Source organism: Psittacula echo, assembly GCF_963264785.1.
Source record: "Psittacula echo genome assembly, chromosome: 2".
Lineage (NCBI taxonomy): Eukaryota > Metazoa > Chordata > Aves > Psittaciformes > Psittacidae > Psittacula > Psittacula echo.
In genome coordinates this window covers 110,686,435-110,708,782 of record NC_137737.1, presented here as the reverse complement: position 1 = coordinate 110,708,782, position 22,348 = coordinate 110,686,435, and the positions used below count along the sequence as shown (strand labels likewise).

Here is a 22,348-nt window from a genome sequence, read left to right as displayed (position 1 = left end):
TGAAAAGGCTCAGCCATTCTAATGGCAGTGGCGCCAGAGATTATATTTAGCCTATTAGTAATCTACTTACTATAACCTTAAACCACTGAAGCTATTGATTGAGCTTCAGTTTCATATCGGAAAAAATTTACCCTTGCAAATGGTAGTCCTTTGATAAAGGCAGCATGATTAAATGCACAGATTTTGATGCAGTCACCTTAATAAAAAACATTAAAGTGTAAATGATAGAAGCTATTTCTATTATACTTGCAGTCTTCTAGCACAAAAGAGTATACATTTTATGCTAGTCATGAGCCAAGAAAGACAGAGCCATTCCAGAATTGAAACAGTAATACAGAATGAAATCAAAATTCCAGAGGAAGCATATGGTATGCATCTGACCTTGCTCTATTAAGGCTGCTCTGCTAAGGAACCAGTTAAGGTGAGCTCACCAGAACCACCATAGAGAACATTGTAGCAGCGCTTGGCATTAGCCTTGCTCCATTTCCACTGTTCCACAAGGGAACAGATGCTCCTAAATTCCCCTGCATTCCTACCTCCTTTTCAAACTATGACAGAGAGGAACAGATGACACATTCTATGCTACATCCCACCTCACCACCTGCTTCCCTCTGCCCAGTGTTAGTACCTCAGCTGTTCACCTCCACCCTCCTGTCTCTACGCTAAGGGAGAAGCAATGAAGTTGTTTATGTTTCTCCAGCTAATGCTCTCTCTGTGTCAGTAGCGAAACGTGCAGAGGAACCCCAAAACATAGCCCTCAACCAAATGCTTAAGCCTTTGTCCTGCAATGGGTTCTGTTCCCCACTCTCAACAACCTCCTAACAGCCCCTCACAGATGACAACTGCCTGTGTAAGACCCACCAGCTATCCAGGATTTTTGATCAGAGCCCAGATTTCACACCAAAGGCTGCTGTAACAAAACCAGATAGAACCATCCCATTGCCGTCTCCTGTCTCTTCCCACCCTGCTCCGAAAACACGTCTGCCAGAGATGCGCATCATGGGGGTTCCCAGCCCTGCACTGACCTCCAGGCTCCTGCCATGACTTGAAGGACAATGTCAGTCTCATTCCTGCATTAGGATAAGGCTGAAGTAGGAGCAAGGTGTGTGACTAGGAAGGCACTTGCACTTCCAGGCACTTACACAAAGAGTTCCAAGTACCTCTGCACAACACAATAGCTATTGGATGAATCACAATTCTGGACTCAGGCAGTTACCCACCCAGACCTGCTTATGGTGCCCAAATCAGTTATTAAAATTTAGTCCTAAATTCCTTAGCAAGGTGTGAGAATGTGAGTTTCCCATTTGCAATGTTCAGCGTAAATGAATGCTTCTGTGGTTTAAACCCAACATGACTGTGTAGCTCTAAGCAGTATTGCGTTTTGGAGGTAAGTTGGCACAAACATCTAGAGCTTCTTCACAGAAAACTTAAAAACTAAGAAGTTTATTGAATTGAACAGATCAAATAAATAACAAAAGTGGGGGCTCATTTAGTTGCTTATATTCATTTATACTCATTTCAGCTAAGGATATGCATTTTAAAATAAACAGTATTGTAGGTGATGATGGGTGAGATGGCATTCTGGCTTATTTCTACCCATCAGCAAACTCCAGGAGACTGAAGAGAAAAAAACCCCAAAACCTTTCCCAGGCTACTTTTCAGTGGCAAGAGCTGCTCATGAGCCTAGTCGTTGCAAGGGTAAGAACACATAAGGTTCTTTTCATGCTAAAATAGAGATGTATTCTATCTAAACAGTAGGATCATACACATTTTTATGTCTCCAAGGTTCCCCAAAAAACAGTATGAAACAATTCTTAAAATACTACAGCTTGAAACAACGCAGGACAGAAACAATCCGCAGGCCTAGCATGCAAAATGGGCATCACAGGGTTCTGATGGACAATGGGTAGAACAGAGATTACCAGAAATAACATGATTGTTGCATTAAAAATACGTAAAACGTTATTACATTACAGGAAATACTAAAAATACAGTAAACTTTGCAGGCTGTAGTAAGAATGGTTTTAGTGTTGTACTAGTTATTACTGAAACTCAAACTGTTCTAGCTTCTTAACCTACAGTGGCAACGTACATACACGTGAGGATTTGCAGTTTGAGTTGTAGTGGTCACTGAGACAGGTTAACATTCAATGAAGATAAAAAAAAAATCAGCTATCACAAGAACAAATGTGTAAAATTCCCTGAAAGATTGCACAGAAGTCAGCAGTGGCTGCTAATGCCAGATAAAGCAATAGAGAGGAAACGTGTTTGCTCTGCAGCATGGCACTGACTGCCAGCTGAGAGTCTACGTTGGACTTGCTCTCACAAGGATCTCAAGTCTGTGTGTCTGCCTGTCCATCATGGGGGTTAGTTCTAAATCCAGACAGAATTGTTCTAGCCCATTCCTGCCAAGGACTTCTGCTCTAGAAAATGTCTCCCTTTTCACAGCAATAATACACCACAAACTCAGCATCTTGTAGGGAAGTACATTAAAATGGTTTACAGAGGATAAAAACACACCCCAAACTCATGAAGGGTTAATTTCCTTCCTTCCCCCCTCAATATGAAAGCTACTCTGCTTTTGTCCCCCTCCCGTCTCCCTCCTCCCACCCCTCAAATAAGCAGATGCAATCAAGGAGAAATTTATTTTGAACCAATTCTGCAAAACAGTTCAACAATGCCATACTTTATAAAAATACTTAGTTACATAATTAAACTTATTACTATGTATATAAAAAGTGTGAATGTGAATTTTAAACTCTGTTAGGGTAAGAACCACATCAAGGTCTTCAGGTGAAACAAATAAATTTTCATAAACATACAAACTCATTTGGAGCAGTTTTATAATACACAACCATTTACAATGAACACGTTCATTAAGTTAGTGTTTTATTCCTTTGCTATACAAGTGTTATTACAATGAACTGTTCCATTCATTAATTAAAAATCCAAACAATGCCAGTGTCATTTTTGGCATTTTTTGTTATAACTGTATTAATACATAAAATCATATGATTGTGTTATTAATTTTAAAATATTTAGAAAAATTAAAATTCCATCATATTTTTGGGGTTGATTTTTTTTGTGTAGTTTTTTTTTTTGTTTTGTTTTTCTTACATAAAGCCCTTTGAAAATTTGATAACCACAGATGTACAGGTGATGAGTGATGATGAAGGAAAATGACAAACGATGGCACTGTTCTCACAAAGATCTGTTTGGTAGTTGGATTCCATGTAGTGTAAACCCATGAAGAATGTTAAGTTTAGTACCAGAACTGTATTACCAGCTTTTCTGAAATTCATTTGTAGGATAGCTTTACAATGATAACATGAATTCCAGCCTGGTAGCTAAGTAAAGAGTTTAGTGTTTCAAAATTAAAGTACTTAAGCTTGATCAGAAATTCAAGAACCTCATGCAAATCGTTGAGTAAAAGACATGGATGTTATTGCTTGATATGTCAGTAGCCAAGGAAAATAAATCTAGATGTAGTGTCAGCTGGGCTGAATACCAGCAAATTTCAATGTCAGTATATTCGGACAATATTAAATACATTTTATCTCTTTAGTTTTTAAACTTTCACATTTTCTTTTGTTTATTTTTATTTAAATAATTCTGTAGGAAGGGCAGAAGTGGGAAGAGTAACTGTGTGTAAGTGTGTCCTAATAGTCAAGAAAAGCAAAAGTGCAATCAAATCCCTGAACTTGTGACAGCTAGTGTTTATGGCACCCACCCTTGTTAACACGCATAAGCCACATAAACCAGTACCAATCCTGTCTCTGAAAAAGGACCTTAAAGTGGCTGTTTACCAGCTTCAGTCTTGCTTTCCTGGCAAGCTTTGTTCAGGTAATCTTCCCATACAAAAGCTCGCTGTTGGATTGGAGCTTAAAAATGAAAGGCTTTTCCCCCCTGATTGTATTACATAGCTTCAAGTTCAAATATCATCATACTTTATCAACACGATTTTATAAAATATTACCTCATTTTCTAGTTACCTTCATTATTATTAATTAGCTATGCAGAAAGAATAAAAGAAAAATCTCTCGTGCTACTTTCCAGTTATATTAATACAAGTATTAACACAGTGCATTATGCTCTCTAATTTCACTATTGAGGTCTACCATTTAGATCAAGTTCATCATTCACTGTTCCAATTTCTCTTTTAACCTGCCTACCCTAATTAACTTCATGCAAGAGGAAGCTTAAAGATCAAGACTATGTATCAAATACAGTGGTACCATCTTTTCCTGGGGGGTGGGGGGCACATATGTGTGATTTGAGCTCAGGGAGTTTTACGGAACTGGGATAGAACTGCTTGGTCCCACAAAGTTCTTCTGCTTTAAAAACGTCTTACCCGAAGATGACCCATTCCAGACAATTCCCTCTTTAGTAGGATGATTATCAAATCTGAGGAACATAAAAGGATTTGAAACATTGGTTTTTCTGCTATTGTTCACACCAACACTCATTTTTCTACCCCATATTTTCAGTCAGCTTCCTTTGGACCCTGAAAATAAGTTGGGAAAGAGGAAAAAATAAAAACATGTCATTGGTAAATTAGATTATAACACTTTAAAAGTGGTTTTGTGCAACTGCATTATGAAATTCCAGTTTGCCATTAAGAGCATGCAAAGTAGCGAAGATTTTCTTTCCTTTGATTCCTTATAGATGTCAGGAATTCTTTGCAAGTCTTTTACATTTGGCAGATTTGTGCATGTTATGTAGACTGTTGGCTTATAAATTGTCTCCAGGCTGGTACTGTGGTTCTGTAGCAGTAAAGTAGTCCTCCAAGAAAGACTGTATATACTCAAATGTTGGTCTCTCATCAGGGTCCTTCTTCCAACACAGTTTCATTAACTCATGGAGAGACTCTGGGCAGCCTTGTGGGCAAGGCATCCTATATCCACGTTCCACTTGTTCAAGAACTTCCCGATTTACCATCCCTAAAAGAAAAGCATTTTAGCTCTGAACGACATCATGCAAAGAACAGTTTCCCAAAGGAATGCAATGCGCACGAATCTACCAGAACAGAACCTTTAATGAACACACCTTATAGCAAATTAATTTTTCACATTTTGCATTAAATACATTTCTGAAAATTATTTTAACACACTGGTAATGCTTCAATACCTGGTCCTTTGTCCATTTGTATGTTATCTCATTCATTTACTTTTCTACTGCCTTGCGCCTGTCCTTTCAAAAAGCAGACTCAAACACAAATAACCTTTTGCCTGCCTCAGGTCCCATTCAAGGACTACTTAATTTGAAATAAGGCCCAGAAAAAGGCATTATATGTACCTATCAGGACTGCCTTACAAATTCCAGTCACAGCAAAATATTTGACAAGATATGTTACATATGTTAGTTCTGGTCTAGCAGGTTCACTATACTGATGCTCACTGTAGTCTGGGAAAGTATCAAAAGCAGAAGTTTCAGGAAAAGACAGATAGGAAAACATAAGGATACTTGATGACCTGAAATGAATGACCAGTCACATTTACAAATATTATTATCTTAAAACACTTAACAATTATATATAATAGTTAATCTGTAACTAAACCAAGTAGCTTTGTGAACAAAGGAACCAGTGAAGCATGACTAAGTTTTTGTCTCTGCCTGTCAACTGTGGGCTCTGAATGAAGGCAAGAAGTACAAAAGGTAACCTCAGAAGCATAGAATACAACAAAGAGAAGAAAAAGCTATTACATTTTATTCTTACCTGGATATGGCACTCTCCCTTTTGTTACCAGCTCTGTCAGTAAAATTCCAAATGACCACACATCCGACTTGATTGTAAACCGACCATACAATGCTGCTTCTGGAGCTGTCCATTTAATTGGAAATTTAGCTCCTACAAACATTGGAAAGACAGATACTTAATTTTCCCTTGCTTACACTTCAAAATATTTTGAGAATAATACACTCAAAAACTTCTTACATTTTGCTTTGTTGACAAAATTCAAGGTGGTTTAGTATTTTAATATTGCAAACTGGAAAGATATTTCCAACTAGGGCAGCAACTACTGGCTACAATTTATAGAAGCGCTTAAAGACATCTGGGATTCTTAATTAAATATGTTTTAAAGTGGGATGACCTTCATAATGAGCAACCTCTCTGCAATCTGAGCTCTCTGCAAACTGTAGCAAGTTTTAACTGCCCAAAATACCTGAAAACATTTTCTGAAAACATAATTTTGACCTTTAAAAAGTTTACTAAAATTTCACTTAGGTGAGGGGGGCACCTAAATATAGCTGTAAAAGCAGTTTTATTAATAATCTTTATTCATACAACCGGAATACAGACACTTTCTGCTAAATGTAACAATTTTAAGTAATCTGAAGGTCTTATTTATTCAGTAAATAAATAGGTCTTACCTTGTCTTGCAGTATACTCATTGTCCTCTATTAACCTTGCTAAACCGAAGTCTGCTATTTTACACACAAGATTGTCTCCTACAAGAATGTTAGCTGCCCGGAGATCCCTGTGGATGTAGTTCATTCTTTCAATGTAAGCCATGCCATCAGCAATCTTAAAAATAAAGTTTTATTAAAGATTACTTTTCATGACTATATCCATTTCTCCCAAGCATTAAGCTGTACCCCTTTATTTTATCTCCATTCTCATTGTGTAAGTATAGGATGTATAGCACAGCAAGAGCTTGTGACAGCACTGATTAGAGTGCGGGTGGCTATACAGTATATGCTAATTGGGAACTATACTGTTTCTTTTTGACAAATTCCAAACCTACAACAGAAGACGTAAGACAGAACAGCATGCAATAGCCAGAGCATTCAGTATTTACATTTAGTTGATACCTGATATAGCTTTAAATCTCTCCTCTAAGGACAAAATAAAGTTTTCTTGGTTTATACAATGTACCTGAGCAGCCATGTCGACCAGCTGTGGGAGTTTTAAGTATTTCCCTTCTCCTTCTTTAAGGAAGTCTAGCAAGCTGCCTGTAAGAGAACACATTTTGGGAGAAAAAAAGAAAAAAAATTGATGTGATCTGTACCCATGAATGAGATTTCTTTTTTTCATAGACATATGATTTACATATTCATCTCTCAAAGACTGTATTTGAAACTCAGTCATTTACCAGAATACATGACTCAACGACTCCTGGTAGTTGTCTCTGTCCTGATAACTAGTCAGTGCAAGTTTTATCCAAGTACTTCGAAATCCATTCCAATAATTCAGATAACTAAATACTAATAAAACAAACTGCTGCTTGATGACTATATGGCAATATGTAAGGATTGTTCTCAGCAGTCTTGGTATCAGTGCTTGTCCTAGCTGAATTTCTTTCCACAGTGAAATTTATAATTAAAGAACAAATAAACCTCCTATCTGTGATTTATTTCATTTCTTGACAGTTCCAATTATATACTAGGGAAATTATTCTTAAATTGTTATTTTTATTTTATTGCTTTTTCTTTCTTACAGTGGAAAACAAAAGTGTATTCCATTCTTTATGATATATTATCTTTTCCATTTATATAACGCAATCATGTCCAGAACATTACAACATAAGCAGTACTTGAAATCAGTTCCAAGGACCTGCGCTTCTTTCAAGACAGTAAAACTTTGTCTCTGATTAACAGCTTTCTCTACAGGTTCTATTCTGCTATAAGAGTACAGGAACATGATCTCTTTCTTAAGAAACTGGTGAAGAATGGTAACTAATTGGTCTCATCTCAGTCATAATTACAATGAGAAAGTTACAAGTGTGATGCTGGGGAAAAAAAACAGTGATCTGCATACCGTGCAGTGGATTCATAGCTGTAGCTGTGAATTGGATACCTCTGATGTGGTTACAGTCACTTGTATTTTTGCAATGAAAGTTAACATATGGCAGGCCAGACTCACACTGATGCTGCTCTTTGACATGCGTGTTTGCACAGCCTTTTCCCCATCTTGGTTCATGAGCTCAAAGGAACAAAGATTTCACACTGATCTCTAGTAACCTGTTTATACCAGAAAAAGCTTTTGGGTGCTGTGCAGTTTTTACCTCTTTTTCTCAGAAAAGGAGAAAGAAAGAGAAAAAAAAAAAAATACTCGTTCTACTAGCTTTCAAGTTTGAACCACCAAAGAACCAAAGAGGTTTTGTTCTTTGGTAAAATGTGAGAAGTTTTTCGAATTAAAACAGAGGCTTCCAAAGACATTCTGAATCCATAATTTAGACAAACACTCAACTATTTCTCCAATTTTTCACTTCTGCTTTCGGAAGGTAATGTCCTGGTTCTGGCTTCAAACTTTACTTTTTCTTAGACAGAAATCTATAAAGCTTTTATTATTTTTTATTTTTTTTTCTGATTGTCCTGCCAAACTCGATTTCTGGACAATGAAAGCTGATTTTACATTGCAGCTTTAAGAGCTGACAGACAGTCTAATGTTATTCAGGAATATCACGACCGCAGAAGGAACTTCTTGGAACTTCTATTCCTATATAAGTATACAACACCTAAAACCCCACACGAACAGGACATCCCCCCAGATAATTTTGGCAGAGTACTGAACAAAAGTAGCTACTCTCTTTGGACTTTAATATTGCTTCTATTTCTTACCAGGATGGCAGAACTTCCCTGAGATGTGAACAGAAGTCTGCATTTTTTAAAACCTGGAATAACTGACTTGAAAATCTGCCGCTTCTTAACACGAATATGTTTATGTTTATTTCTACATTCAGTCTAAATCTCTACATCTTTTTCAGCAGTGAGAGGAGAGGGAAACAATACAAAGCCAGAGAAGAAGGATGACAGACTAAAACCAAGGAAATAAAGGAGGGAGTCTGGGGAAAAACCCTCAACCTTCTTTAAAATTTACTGTTACACTGCTGGAAAAGAAAAACTAAAACCAACAACAAACAAAAAAACCAAGCCCTACTGATGCTGTCATGGTGAGCATGACTCACCTACAGGCAGGCTTATTCTCACGATATTATCAGCTATACCATCCAATTTAAATGTAACAATGCACACTAAAATTGAGGACAGAAAAAAGCCCAATCTTATACTTGGAAGATTAGCAAGGGTGACACAGATGTGCAAAAAAAATCATGCTTCCACCCATGATCTAAATCAGATCTGCTTCAAGTAGGTCAAGCACTGCTCATTTTAATTTAATCAAAATTACCACTTATACTCCAGTCAGCCTAAACCTAACATTAATTAAACATTTAATTTGTGTCTGGCATCTTAAATAATACTTTAAATGTAGTATCTTCAAACTATTCTGTCACACACCTTTTGTCATGAATTCAGTGACGATGTAGATTGGTTCCTCAGAAACAACTGCATACAGCGGAACAAGCTTGTCATGTCGTAATTTCTTCATGATCTGAGCCTCTTGCAGGAAAGCTTCTGGCATCATTGTACCAGGTTTTAGTGTCTTGATTGCTACTTTTGTGGTTCCATTCCATGTTCCTAGAGAAACAAATCAGATTCTAGTCTCCACTATAATACTGAAGAGATTTTCTACTGAAATGTGTTTGCTTTTTGCTTTTTCTTAGCTGTTAGAATAATTATAATTATTTAATTATAATAACAGAATTATAATAATAACAGAATAAACTAGAACTATATTGAAAATTAGTTTTACCTTTACATCTCTGATCATAAGCATCTGCCCCCTCCTCAATTCTTTATCAGATTATCTTCTCAATTCTGATACTGATTTACTTAAAATACTACTATGACATTTGCATGAACAACTGAAATGTGTCGTTAAGCTCTTACCCATCCATACTTCACCAAAACATCCTTGGCCCAGCTTAACTTCCAGCCTCAAAGATTCTCTAGGGATTTCCCAGGCATCTTTTGCTAGTCCCTGTGTTTGTGGTTTCACAGTGGGACACACAGTTGTTAGCTTATGACACAGCCCATCGGCATGTTCTGGAAAACAAAAAAAAGAAGCTTCATTGTTAAACAGGGATAAGACCGTGACAAAACTAACATCCTAATGCTGATGAATAGAATTAGTCCATTCACTGTTTGTTAAAATCAAGAAGAAATATTATAGTTGTGAATTCTAAAAATAAGCTATGTACACAGTTTTTCTTCCTTTCAATAGGCACAAGGTAGCATTAGGACACTAGAACTTGAGCTTACCTCTGTAGTGTTTCACAAGCTTCTGCAGAGATTCAAATTGTGCTCTGGTTGTGATATAGTATCCACCATTGTCAAGTTTTCTGATTTTGTAGTGTTTCACATTATCACCTCTGACCTCATCCCAGTCACGTATAGAAAGGGAGTAAGCACCTAGGAAAGAAGCCATACTTGGTTCTTCACCAAAAATTTAAAAATCTATTTAACATATCATAGAATCACAGAATGGTTTGGGTTGGAAGGGACCCTAAAGATCATCCAGTTCCAACCCCCCTGCCAAGGGCAGGGACAACTTCCAATAGACCAGGTTGCTCAAAGCCCCATCCACCCTAGCCTATTACAAATACTTCTTTCATTAACATAAATTAAATTGCATAAAAAATCTCCCAACTGTCATTATACACATATGTGTGTGCACATGCATACATATAATGTGACAGACCTAAAAATCATCATTATGTCCACCTTGGTGGTAGTGGAAACTGGAGAGAGCAGACACATACATAAACAGACTTACCTTTAGTGGTTTCACTCTCTCTTACTAAGAAAATACCACGCTGGTTCCCAGGATTTAAAAGGAGCCTTTCTGCATCCTTCCTGCCCATCTTACCAAAATACCACCTAAAAATGTTAAAAGAAATGTGTAAGTAAAAGCCTCCTATGTTTTGGTAATCATATAAATACAAGATTAAGAAATCTCAAGCATTGACTGGACTGCTAATATCCCAAAGCAGTTACAGGTCAACAAAGGTAATGACATGCAAATAATGAAAAGATGTCCTATCACTATACGACTTTCATTTCTATTGCTTACAAAACACATGTAAAGAGGCCTCTATCCATGAATACTATGATTTTCTGATGGTTTAACAATGGACCTCAACAGTACTTCACATTGAAAGTAACACCCTCTTGGTTAAGAAGTTCACAGGTCAAGCTGAAGCTCGGTAGCACACTCAAAACACTGCAGCTGCTGAAACCACCTTTTATGTGTTAGAAAACAATATTTAGTACAAAGTGGGTGCGCATAAATATCATCGGATCACAGGTTCCTTCAAGTTGAAAGAAGCCCTTAGGAGGTCTCTGGTCCAGCCTCCTGCTGCAAGCGGGGTCAGGTGTGAGATCAAATCTGTTTGCTCAGGGCACTGTCCACTCTGGTCCTGAAAACCCTGAATGATGTAGCCTGCACAGCCAATTTGAGGAACCTGTGCCACTGCCTGGCTGTCCTCAGGATAGAAAGGTTTCTCATATCCATGCTACTTCTATTGCGTCCCAACCTTCTGTACCTCAGTAGAGGGAGCACTTTTTTCTACTGATCGTTTAGAAACAACCAGGTATCATTTACTTCTCCATAAGTAACACTCCACCTTTGTTGCATCATTCTGATACCAAAAAAGAACCTGCATTTTTTCTTGCCTTAAGTTCTATCACAAAAAAGATTTCTTCTTTGATGTGCCCACAGAGTGCTCACCCTGATGAGCAGCCTGCACACAGCTCTATCTTGAGCCAGTGATAACTAAGGTCCATCTCTCACTGAAATCCCCAGACTTTGGAATAACAGTTACTTCTAACTACATTTGACTGCATGCCTCAGAAGTGTAAATTTCAAGCATTTCCATTTGGCACTGTCATGGCATCAAGCAAATCTGTCCTTCATGAGTGTTGGGAGAAGAAAAGTAGCATTGGAAACTGCTACAGAACAACGGTTTTTGTGGGAGAAACGTTTTGTGGGGGGAAAATGTAAGTAAGGAAAAGGTCTGTGAAAAGAATGGCCTGTGTAATCACTTAGGAATTTGAAACTTACTTTTTATTGCATTTGCAGTTTGACTGCTTATGTAGATGTGCAAAGTTAGAACTGGAAGTGAGAGGACATACACTTGAGAAAGTCTGGATGTAACCTATAATCTTACTGACGCAAACTTGAACCCTGCTTAATTACCTCACATCCTCCCCAGGCTACTACAATTTATGAACTATATTGTAAAGTGCTATTTTATTTCATTACCTGTAAAATAATAGCAGGGTTTACTTGTTCTTTTTATCAATATTAAACATTTCTATTACGGTATCATTCAAAATGCACATGGATAATACGGATCTTGTCACAAGCAGTTTGTGTCATAGAATGTCTTCAGGCTTAGAAAAGATCACTTAAAGAAAATCCTAGCAACTTGGGGCTGTGTATTGCTTTTGTTCTTGTAACTGCAACCCCAAAACAAAACCTGAAAACCCTATCAAGGCCTAGGGGTAACAAATGAACTCTAAACCAAATGAACTCTATTCCAAACGCAGTAGTGATGTTTATCCAGTCTTTAGGAGCCATATTTGTTTTGCAGAAACTCTGTGTTCTTAGTTTGCAAAGGGCTATCATTTCCATTTTACCACTACACAGCTGTAATGGCAATATGCTTTTATTGCATAATTTAAAATAAAACAAAAACCCAACAAACCTCAACTTTTCTTAGGAAAAAAATCTGAAGTCAGTAACCTTAAAAGCAGGTGAAATTCAAGGGCATAAAAATAACAGTACATCTTTGATACCATCACTTATTAATAGCAAAGAGCCAGGGGAGAGCAGCAGCAACATGCTAGTCTCAGCCTGAGATTCAGGAAAAAAACTTTGAAATCAGGCACTCTTCCCAGAAGTGCAGCAGCAAACACAATTGTGTGGATTGCATGTCAGGGAACTGCTCATTGGCAGTACCATGCCTGTATATTGAAGCAGGAGGCGCAGAGTTTTACATTTCTAGTACAACAAATACAATTAATCCCTTGGAACAAGTATAACCTGAAACTGTACCCCAAGTCACAACAGGAACTCTACACAATTCTGTAAGTGCTCTGGGATCTTTGTAAATAAATGCAGGAAGTAGTGGTACCAAAAGCAAGACAATTTTCCCAATTCATAGTATTCCACAGAGTGCCTAACAACTTTGTCACCATGAAGTTATTACAGATTAGCAGTAACAGTCCACCCAAATGGGTATTTTTAGAATATAAGATTAGGAGCTTCCAAGGATATAGCTGAACTTGAATTAGATTTGGCAGTGTGTGCTTGTAGCCCAGAAAGCCAACTGTATCCTGGGCTGCATCAAAAGGAGCGTGACCAGCAGGTTGAAGGAGGTGATCCTGCCCCTCTACTCTGCTCTCATGAGACCTCACTTGGAGTACTGTGTGCAGTTCTGGTGTCCTCAACATAAAAAGGACATGGAACTGTTGGAACAAGTCCAGAGGAGGGCCACGAGGATGATCAGGGGACTGGAGCACCTCCCGCATGAAGACAGGCTGAGAAAGTTGGGGCTGTTCAGCCTGGAGAAGAGAAGGCTGCGTGGAGACCTCATAGCAGCCTTCCAGTATCTGAAGGGGGCCTACAAGGATGCTGGGGAGGAACTCTTCATTAGGGACTGTAGTAAGGGGTCATGGGTTCAAACTTAAACAGGGGAAGTTCAGGTTAGCAATAAGGAAGAAGTTCTTTACTGTGAGGGTGGTCAGGCACTGGAACGGGCTGCTCAAAGAAGTGGTAAATGCTCCATTCCTGGCAGTGCTCAAGGCCAGGTTAGAGCCTTGGGCAACACGGTCTTGTGTGAGGTGTCTCTCATAATGATAGTCTTAAGGCCCTTTCCAACCCTAACCATTCTATGATTCTATAAGCAAAAATAAGAATAAAAACCTAGAGCTGGTGGTGTGTGAACTCTTTAACCTGTTATTTTTGTGTTATATGAATCACAATGTATGTTCCCCAATACCTTCATTATTGTATTCTCCTGTCCTTTTTCCTTTAGCCCATATATAGCAACAGGCATAAAACATTTGCATGAGTGTATCTCACACTTACTAATAATTACACCTTTGACATCATCCAAGCAGCATTCCTATCCTTTAATGAACAGTATTATCCTACCTTACCCCTGCATGTTATATATACTGAATTAAGGGAATAGTGTGACCACAGGGCACAAAGCGTAGAATGGGTAAGAAGAGACTGAAAGAATGTGATGGCTTACTCTTCTGCTTGAATGGAGTCTGCAGGAGCTACATAATTGCTTGGGATGTAGCCTGTTTTTCCAGTAGCAATGGATCTTGCTTCCCACCAGTCTCCTTCTCTGCAATGAAATATCAGTTATCTCTTCCACATATAAATAATGCATCATTCCCTAGCACCTATAACATCCTCACATATGAGAAGCAAGTTAAATTTAGGTAACATGTTATTTTAATTATGAATGTATCTAAAGAAAGTTTCTGCTGCACCTAAATATATTTTTCTTTTCATTGTAAGTAACATGAGTGCCTCTTAGTGGAATTCTTAATTTTAAGGATTTGGATTTTGGTTTTGTTGCTTTTTTTGTTTGTTTGGGTTATTTTTTTGTTTCTAATACAAAATGACTTTATCAATATATGCAAAATGTAAATCTACAGCAAAACGTTTTATGGCAGCCATGTGTAAACAAACTTCCCAGTTCTCTAGTCTTCATCTGCCCCTCCCAGATCATTCTGCCTGTATGCTGACAGTGAGCCATAAAGGAAGCAGGAAATCAGCTAATAAAATTAAGAGACCTGAACAAATCAAAACTGCTGCATGTATGAATTAGAACTATTACTGCAGCCCAAAGCTGAGTGTAAAGAAATCTCCAAGGTGAACAAATAATTTCATTTTCAGGAGACTTCTAGAAACCAGGCTGTAGTACTGTAACACTGCTGGAATTGAACTAGAACAGCAAACTACTCATAAACTATCTGAGCGTGGATTTACTGCAGAGGCCAGCTAGACCCACTTCCATGGTGACATGTTCCTACCTACAGGCTGCACACTTGCCTCCAGTGAATGTGCATAAAAAGTGATACAGAAAACTGCCAGAGAGAATCTCAAGGTGCAGAGGCTGGGATGGGACAGTAGGTATCTCCCTATCTGTTGCCTGAAGTGGGTAGCTGTGTCTTGCTGGAGCAGGAAGTGGAAGGATGCCACCCAACCCACTGAGATGGAGAGGCTTGGGGTTGCCCCAGTCACTACAGTTCAACAGTCACTACACCTATATCGAAACCCTGACTTCAGCCTGAAGGTTATTGTCTTACCAGTTATCGATATTTTAACCCCATGCTTGTTAGAGCATCATGTGCATCCAAGAAAAAAAATTAATAAAAATCAATCTGCTCGTCACTGAAATAGGATACACAGATTTCAAGAAGAGGTGAGGATCTACTTATAACCAACAACCACCAAATGAAGTCTGTGAATGAGAACACTTACGTGTTATTTATTATCTGGAACCGTTCACCTTTCTTAAATGAAAGGTCATCTGTAGTTCTTGCTTCATAATCATATAAGGCCACAAATACAGTAACACCACCTTAGGAAAAAGAAAAAAACCCTGTATGATAAAGCAATAATGTTGCAACACTTGATTTAAGGACTTGTCTGCGAAACAGCTCATCAATTTTGATTGGGAAGCAACTAAACACTCCAGGTTGCATCTCATTTTGAATGCCGGATCAATAATTAGTTCATTTCTTAAAACAGAAGAAAGCCTATAAACAAACACCCTAAAAATATGCTTTCATGCCACAAAAGGCAACTAAACACATCACTGGAAGTACATTAATATTTAGAGCAGTTATATACAGAAACCTGCACAGCACATCAGCAGTAAGAAAAGCCAGCTTCTTGGTAAGAAATGCAATTCTAGAAGATCCTACAACACCACAAGGGTGAACCGTGAGCCACTAATTTTTACAGAAGTAGTTTCCTGTTGAACATAGTTATAACTAACTGATATAACTAACTAATATTCCTAACTTTCTGAGGTTAAACACATCAGATCCAGTCAAGGAATTGAGCCAGAAATAAAAGTATTCTGTTGGGGACAAAGACATTTCTCTGCTTTAGGACTAATGATTTAATTCCATCAAGTTTCCCCATCAGCAAAGCAGACCCTTGCTGAGAATGACCCAGAGGCAGAAAACAAGGGTCAAGATGATGTTACAGGACAAGCAGCTCCACCCCACCAGCTCCAAGGGATTTGCTTCCCCATCCCACTTCTGGTACAGGGCATGTTGCTGAGCATGTCTGTGCTGGATTTGGCTGGGATAGTTAATTTTCTTCATAGTAGCTGGAACTATGTTTTGGATTTGTGCTGGAAACGGTCTTCATAATACAGAGATGTTTTTGTTATTGCTGAATGGTGCTTACAGAGTCAAGGTTTTTTCTGCTCCTCACACCACCAAAACAGTGAGCAGCCTAGGGGTGCACAAGAAGTTGAGGGGGTGACACCGCCAGAGCAGCTGACCCCAACTGATCACAGGGATGTTCCACACCATATAGTGTCATGATCGGCATACAGAGCTGGGGTAGAAGGAAAGGAGGATGTTGGGAGTGATGCTGCTTGTCTTCCCAGTAACCATTACACATGATGGAGCCCTGCTGCCCTGAAGATGGCTGAACACCTGCCTGGCCGTGGGAAGTGGTGAATGAACTCCTTACCGTGTTTTGCTTGCACGCGTGGCTTTTGCTCTACCTGTTAAACTGTCTTTATCTCAACCCATGAGCTTTCTCACTTTCACCCTTCTGATTCTCTCCCCCATCCCACTGTGAGGTGAACGAGCAAGCAGCTGTGTGGGGCTTAGCTGTCAGCTGGGGTTAAACCACAACAGTGTCCCACAAACGTGTGCGAGATGGATGGTAGGGAAGCTCCTATACTTATGATAGGAAAACTTATACTGTAGTTAAAAGGACTAATCTATGAAACTGGGCTAAAAGAGAAACAGCGAAAGGAAAACAGGCTATATGAGATGTAAAAGATACAAGTAAAAATAAAGAACTATGTACCATAACTAGGAGAAAGTTAAAATAGAAAACTGCAGACAGGCAATCCAGAAAGACTTTTTAAACTCTAGAAATGCTATTTCAGAGTCTAATGGACATTTAGGAAGCATAATGATAATCTAAGCAATAACTTATTTTTAAATGTATAGTATTACATCTCTAACATGTGCATATATATACCAGAATATACACGGAAGACCAGCAACAGAAACATGCTGCATCTAATTTCAGATTGCATCTAATATTAGATCTTATAATTAACATGACAGTGATCAGAAAGGAAGAATACATAATGAAATGGGTATTGTCTACAGCTAATATTCTTCTGCAATGTATACTTTCTGACATAAGAGCTTCTAATCATTTAAATATGTTAATTTGATTTAGACTTGTCTTCTGATTAGTCTCTCAGCAGGTATCAGCCAGAAATGAATTTACAGCTCCTCTAGGAAAAAACAGAACAAAAAATCCCCACAGGTGGTCAGAGTAATTAAGGGGGGGTTTTGAAGTGTAATTTATGAACTGAAAATTAATTAGAATATTCCCTAGAAGCTAACAGTTTCTAATCCAAGTTAAAAAAACTCAATACAGTTCTATCAATTTTTGCCTGCATTACTACATCACTGTGTTATTTTGATGACACAAACTGCTACACAGAGTAAGAAAATTGTGGGGATACATACTATATTCACACAAACAGAAACCAAGTGTTGTGGAAATAAACCATCCTCATAGAGTGCTTCAGCAGATGAAGAAAATAAATACTCTTATGTCACAATATCACAAAAGTTTTTAACTGTATATAAAGAAACTGGGAGATTCCATGAACAATTGGAAAAAAATTGGAAAAATTGGAAACAAATTGTACAACATCTAGAAAGATACTAACGTGGGAACAAGAGAGAATAATTCTTCTAGAGTGTGCAGCACTAGCCAAAAATAATGGATTCTAATGTAAACCATGCACTAGGAGAATTATCAGTAATTATCAATATTTGTGTACTCTTAATTATTTGTAAAGAAATAATTGGAAAAGCTACCTTACAATCCTTGGGAAGTTTTGATTTCAACACTTCAGCTATCAGAAAATCTCTTATTATGCTCACACACAAGTGTTACTTATTTCATAGCAAATAATAATAAAGTACTTACAGAGAACAGCAACAGCACAGAGAGTTTTAACCAAACAGATACTGTTCAAATGATTTTGAAGTCTCTTGTAGCTGTTTTCTTTGTGAATCACTAAAAGGTGATTTAATTCAGCTGTTCAAGCTATTTGTGGTCATAACATTTTCCCTTAAAGGTTATCCTTTCATTAGGTCAGTATTCCCATCCTCTTATCTACGAGTAATTTTGGAGAGAAGACTTTGCCTTTTAGTTCAGCATGAGGATTACAGAGCCTTAGTGTTTACATATCTTCATAGAAGACAAGAACAGTGGTCCAGTTTTCAGTAATATTCTATGAATTTAAAGTATCTGATGATTGAGAACGTGTAATACAGGGGCAGTGCTGACTAACTCGGATTTATTCTCCTTTTCTGCTCAAGAGGAACGAAAGATGGCTCAACTCTTTTCAGCCTCAATACAGGCCACGATGACAACCATATCATCTTTCTGTCAGACATCACTGAAGGACTAAGTACTGCTGACACTTATGTCCTGTTCAACAAGCCCATCTATTCTCCTCTCTCTCAAATCAAAGGGCCACAGAATGCAATCCACTGTTTTATGTGTCACAAATACAAAAAGCTTACAGCCAGATGAAGTTTGTCATCCTATTCATTCACAAAACCACTCAATTTTGATTGAGCTCAAAATTGGTACCGAATGTAATAAGCAATTGCTGGTGCATTTCTTATTTATCTATTTATTTTTCAAGTGTGCGTGTTTGTGGATAGGCTGGTTTTACAAACTGAGAAGGCATAATTACATATGCAGTATCATTTTACCTGATTGCAAAATGATGTCTGTTGATAACTGAATTCACACTGATGAGATATTAGACTATCTTCTTCCATGAGAAATCTCTCCTGTTGACTCTGGTCCAAGATGTAACATGCTTAACTACCAGCAAGAATAGGAACAGGCAAGAGAACATCCCTTCTGGTCTCTGCAGCACAGGTTTGTGGTACCTTGGTGGGGGGGCTACTTCCCTGATGTCTATTAATGCCCAGGAGTGCCTGCACACACTGCTGGAGACTCCCACGTGAACAAAGAACCAGATCTAGTAAGAAGACATATACAGAGATTCTTGGGGGAGGTGAAGCCAAATAAATTTTCCTCAGAGGAGATAATGAATAAAAAGAAATGCTGCCTTTATTTCATTTCTGTGTATGTTCAGCCAAAACAGCGATTCAGAGCAGAGTCAAAATTCTGAGACAGGATAGATGCTCATTTTAATTATTTAATTTTTAGTGGATTCCCAAACTGGGAATATGAGGTGACCATTACCTGTCAATTTTTATTTGGTTTCCTGAATTACTTATTGTCAAGGTCACAGTAGGTTTTCATGGATCTCAAATTTCTTGTGTTTAAAAGATTTTAAATGCTACTGTAACGAGGCAAACATTTAAGCAGTGTAATTGTGCTACCATTAAAGGTTTGTGGGGAAACTAGAAATGGACTAATAAGGAATTATTTACTGTTTTTTTGTGGTGTCTGTGCAAATCTTCTAGAATAAATTACTCTTCTCCCTCAAAGAAAAAGTTAAAGCTTCTTCTCAAAAATATCCAGCAAAACTACTGAAATTAGCCATGTGCACAAAAATCAGTATTTTTGTAATGAAGTTTTAAGACTTTTCTATAAAGGTGGGTTTATAACATCAAATGTGCATGTTGCCTATAAGCTCTCTGCAGACACAATATTTTAATCTCAGCTAAGATCTTTGCGCCTTGTAAATTTTATTTTTACATTTTCAACTTTGGATTTAATATGGCCACCAACAATGAGAATTCTGCTATTTGTTTCACAGATATTGTTCATACGGTAAAATACAGAGAATATACTGCATCTTCTGTTTAGCTTTATGAATGAACAGATTCAACGCTGCATTAATATAGGTAATTTCCAGCTAATCAAGTAAGTCTGAAAATCAGTTAAAATCCCCCAATTTCCTGAATTTGAAGTGTTTTTCACTTTGCGCCTCCTCTCCAAAAGTTAATGGCCATTATCCCATGTGCATTCCTTCAACAACCTAGAGCTTTTAACCCAATTTGATCAACTATTCCCATTATTACTTTTAATAAGTCTTAAATTTCTCTGTGCTGTGATCGTAATCCCCTTCCAAACCAAAAGCCAGTCACTACCAAATATGGGCTGAATTATTATCTGAGTAATAAAGATACTGAAAATCAGAAATCCCAAAAAGGCAATTTATTCTAAATTTCCAATTTATTTCTGTGTGGCAAGGGATCATATTATTTTTTAATATGACTGTCAAGATTTAATAATAAATTATAATAACATCATTTTATGTAACACTCACCTGTTAAAGTACTAGGATATGGACTTGGCACAGCTGAAAATGAGGATGATGCTCCTCCAAAGGGTGTCATTCCTGAGGGCCCTCCAAAAGGAGTCATGGAATGACTATTAAAATTAACTGCTGATCCCTTTATTGACGGTGACTGTGTTGCTTGGCTGGAGTCTGATCCGTAATGGCTGACATGGGAAATAACAGGTTCTGGAGTATTATCAGTTCTGTATTTCATGGCTGGACCTTTATCTTCTTTGCTTTTGATGCACCCCATGGTTGCTTCTGTGAGAATGAGAGGGAAAAAAACCAAAAAGGAATTCATCTCCATGTTGTGTCTTTTGATAATCAACGCAGAGGATTCCCAAAAAGTTACCAAAAATGATGATTTATTACTGTTTAAAAAAGCACCATACAATCCATAGCAATTGCTGACTATAAACTCCAATGAAAGTGATCTGGAATCAAATCTAAGCCATTCCCAGAATAGAGAAGACCTAATGATTTTCCCTTACAGCTTCACACACTAGCAGCACATTTGGATTATTCTTCATCCCAATTCTTTGGTGGACTGCAAGTGGTAAAAGAGAAAAGAGGGGGAAATGGGGAGAAAGAGGGAACTGGGCAACAGATGAGGTGAGGAAAAGACACTGAAGACTTCCATAGCAGGGTGAAGGGGAAACAGATGTGACAAATCCATAGTCAATTATCCAGAGCAATTAAAGAAAAGAAGTGGGCATCCCCACTTTCTCTTTTAAGCACCTGTACCATCAGGTCCTGACCAGCTGGTGGTATTAGAACTAAGACATTTGAAGATGTAGAGAAAAGTTTTCATTTACTGCCAGCCCCCCAAAACGAAGCTCAAAACCAAACCTGTGATATTCATGGCCACAGGAGAGGGTCACAGTTTAGTCTAACTAGAATTAGAAAAATAATTTAGAAGAGTAATTCTAACATCCACAGTGGTTTAGAAACTGAATTGCACCAGGACAGGTGACAATTTATAGCTGACAACCCAAGATTGCCACCAGCTCCCACTGTGCCAGAGCTGTTTACTAGGGGGACACCTATTTCCTGCTGATGCAACTGATCAGAGAAGAGACATGTCACCGACAATTGGAATTACTGAGTCTTAAGAAGTCACCACCTGCCATTCATCAGGCAGTGACAACTGATGGCAGGCATTCTCTGGCTTATCCCAGCTGGGAAACAAATCAAGAAGTAAACAGGAGTCTCTATTAGATGCAGTGCTAGTTTGGCATGAAATTATTGTATTCTTGCAGGGGGAAAAGGTTAAAAATCTACTTTAACTTTGAAAGCAGAAACCTCCACAAAACCAGGAAATCAACTGCTCCACATTATCTAATGAACCAGCCAAAAATCCCCCAATAAAACCAACCAACCACCACCACCAAAAAGCCCAGTCTGAAAGCAATAAAACAAGTGTTCTGGTAACTACAACAAGTTACACACAGTCTAAATAAGGGAAACAGTGTTTCCCACTGTGTGTTTAACTTTTTTTTTTTCCTTTTCAATTCCCTCCTACCTTGTTAACTATTAGGCACAAAAATATGGAACAAAGTAAATCTTTCTAAACAAATACTACCTTAATATAGTCATACTGAGAGAAATTAATATCCTCTGTATAACCAACCATTACAACAGAAAAGACACTCTAATTTCTTCAAGAACTGTGAATCAGAGTTACTGGAAAGAAGGCAAGCCATAGCTGGTGAAACACCATATGAAATTTACTGCTCATAAAGATTAAGAATATTCACCCTGTCAAGTCAGCCCCTAATGCTGCAATATAAAACAATTACTGGTGTTGAAACAAGCAGGGACAAAGTCAAATAACGGCATTTTTACAAATTTCACCTGAGAGTTTTACACAGAATAATGAATCATCACAAAAATAACGCTTTATCTTTATCTTTTTTTTTTCCTCCCCTACT

At 37.9% G+C, this 22,348-nt stretch overlaps 1 protein-coding gene across 2 annotated transcripts; it reads right to left on the bottom strand.

The window, feature by feature from the left end:
• Window positions 1–2,685: 2,685 nt before the first annotated feature.
• YES1 (YES proto-oncogene 1, Src family tyrosine kinase) lies at window positions 2,686–20,670 on the bottom strand (the record flags this gene model as incomplete). 2 transcript variants are annotated; one of them, XM_080611493.1, is made up of 11 exons in its annotated part: window positions 2,686–4,940; window positions 5,717–5,848; window positions 6,373–6,526; window positions 6,878–6,950; window positions 9,237–9,420; window positions 9,733–9,888; window positions 10,105–10,254; window positions 10,619–10,722; window positions 14,106–14,204; window positions 15,350–15,449; window positions 20,406–20,670. In XM_080611493.1, 11 exons carry the CDS (start codon window positions 20,668–20,670, stop codon window positions 4,732–4,734), a joined length of 1,626 nt encoding a protein of 541 aa, XP_080467619.1. In that variant the 3' UTR covers window positions 2,686–4,731. The 2 variants fall into 2 exon arrangements, with proteins under 2 accessions (XP_080467619.1, XP_080467618.1); XM_080611492.1 differs by having other exon boundaries at window positions 6,878–6,954; window positions 9,241–9,420.
• Between the last annotated feature and the right edge of the window lie 1,678 nt (window positions 20,671–22,348).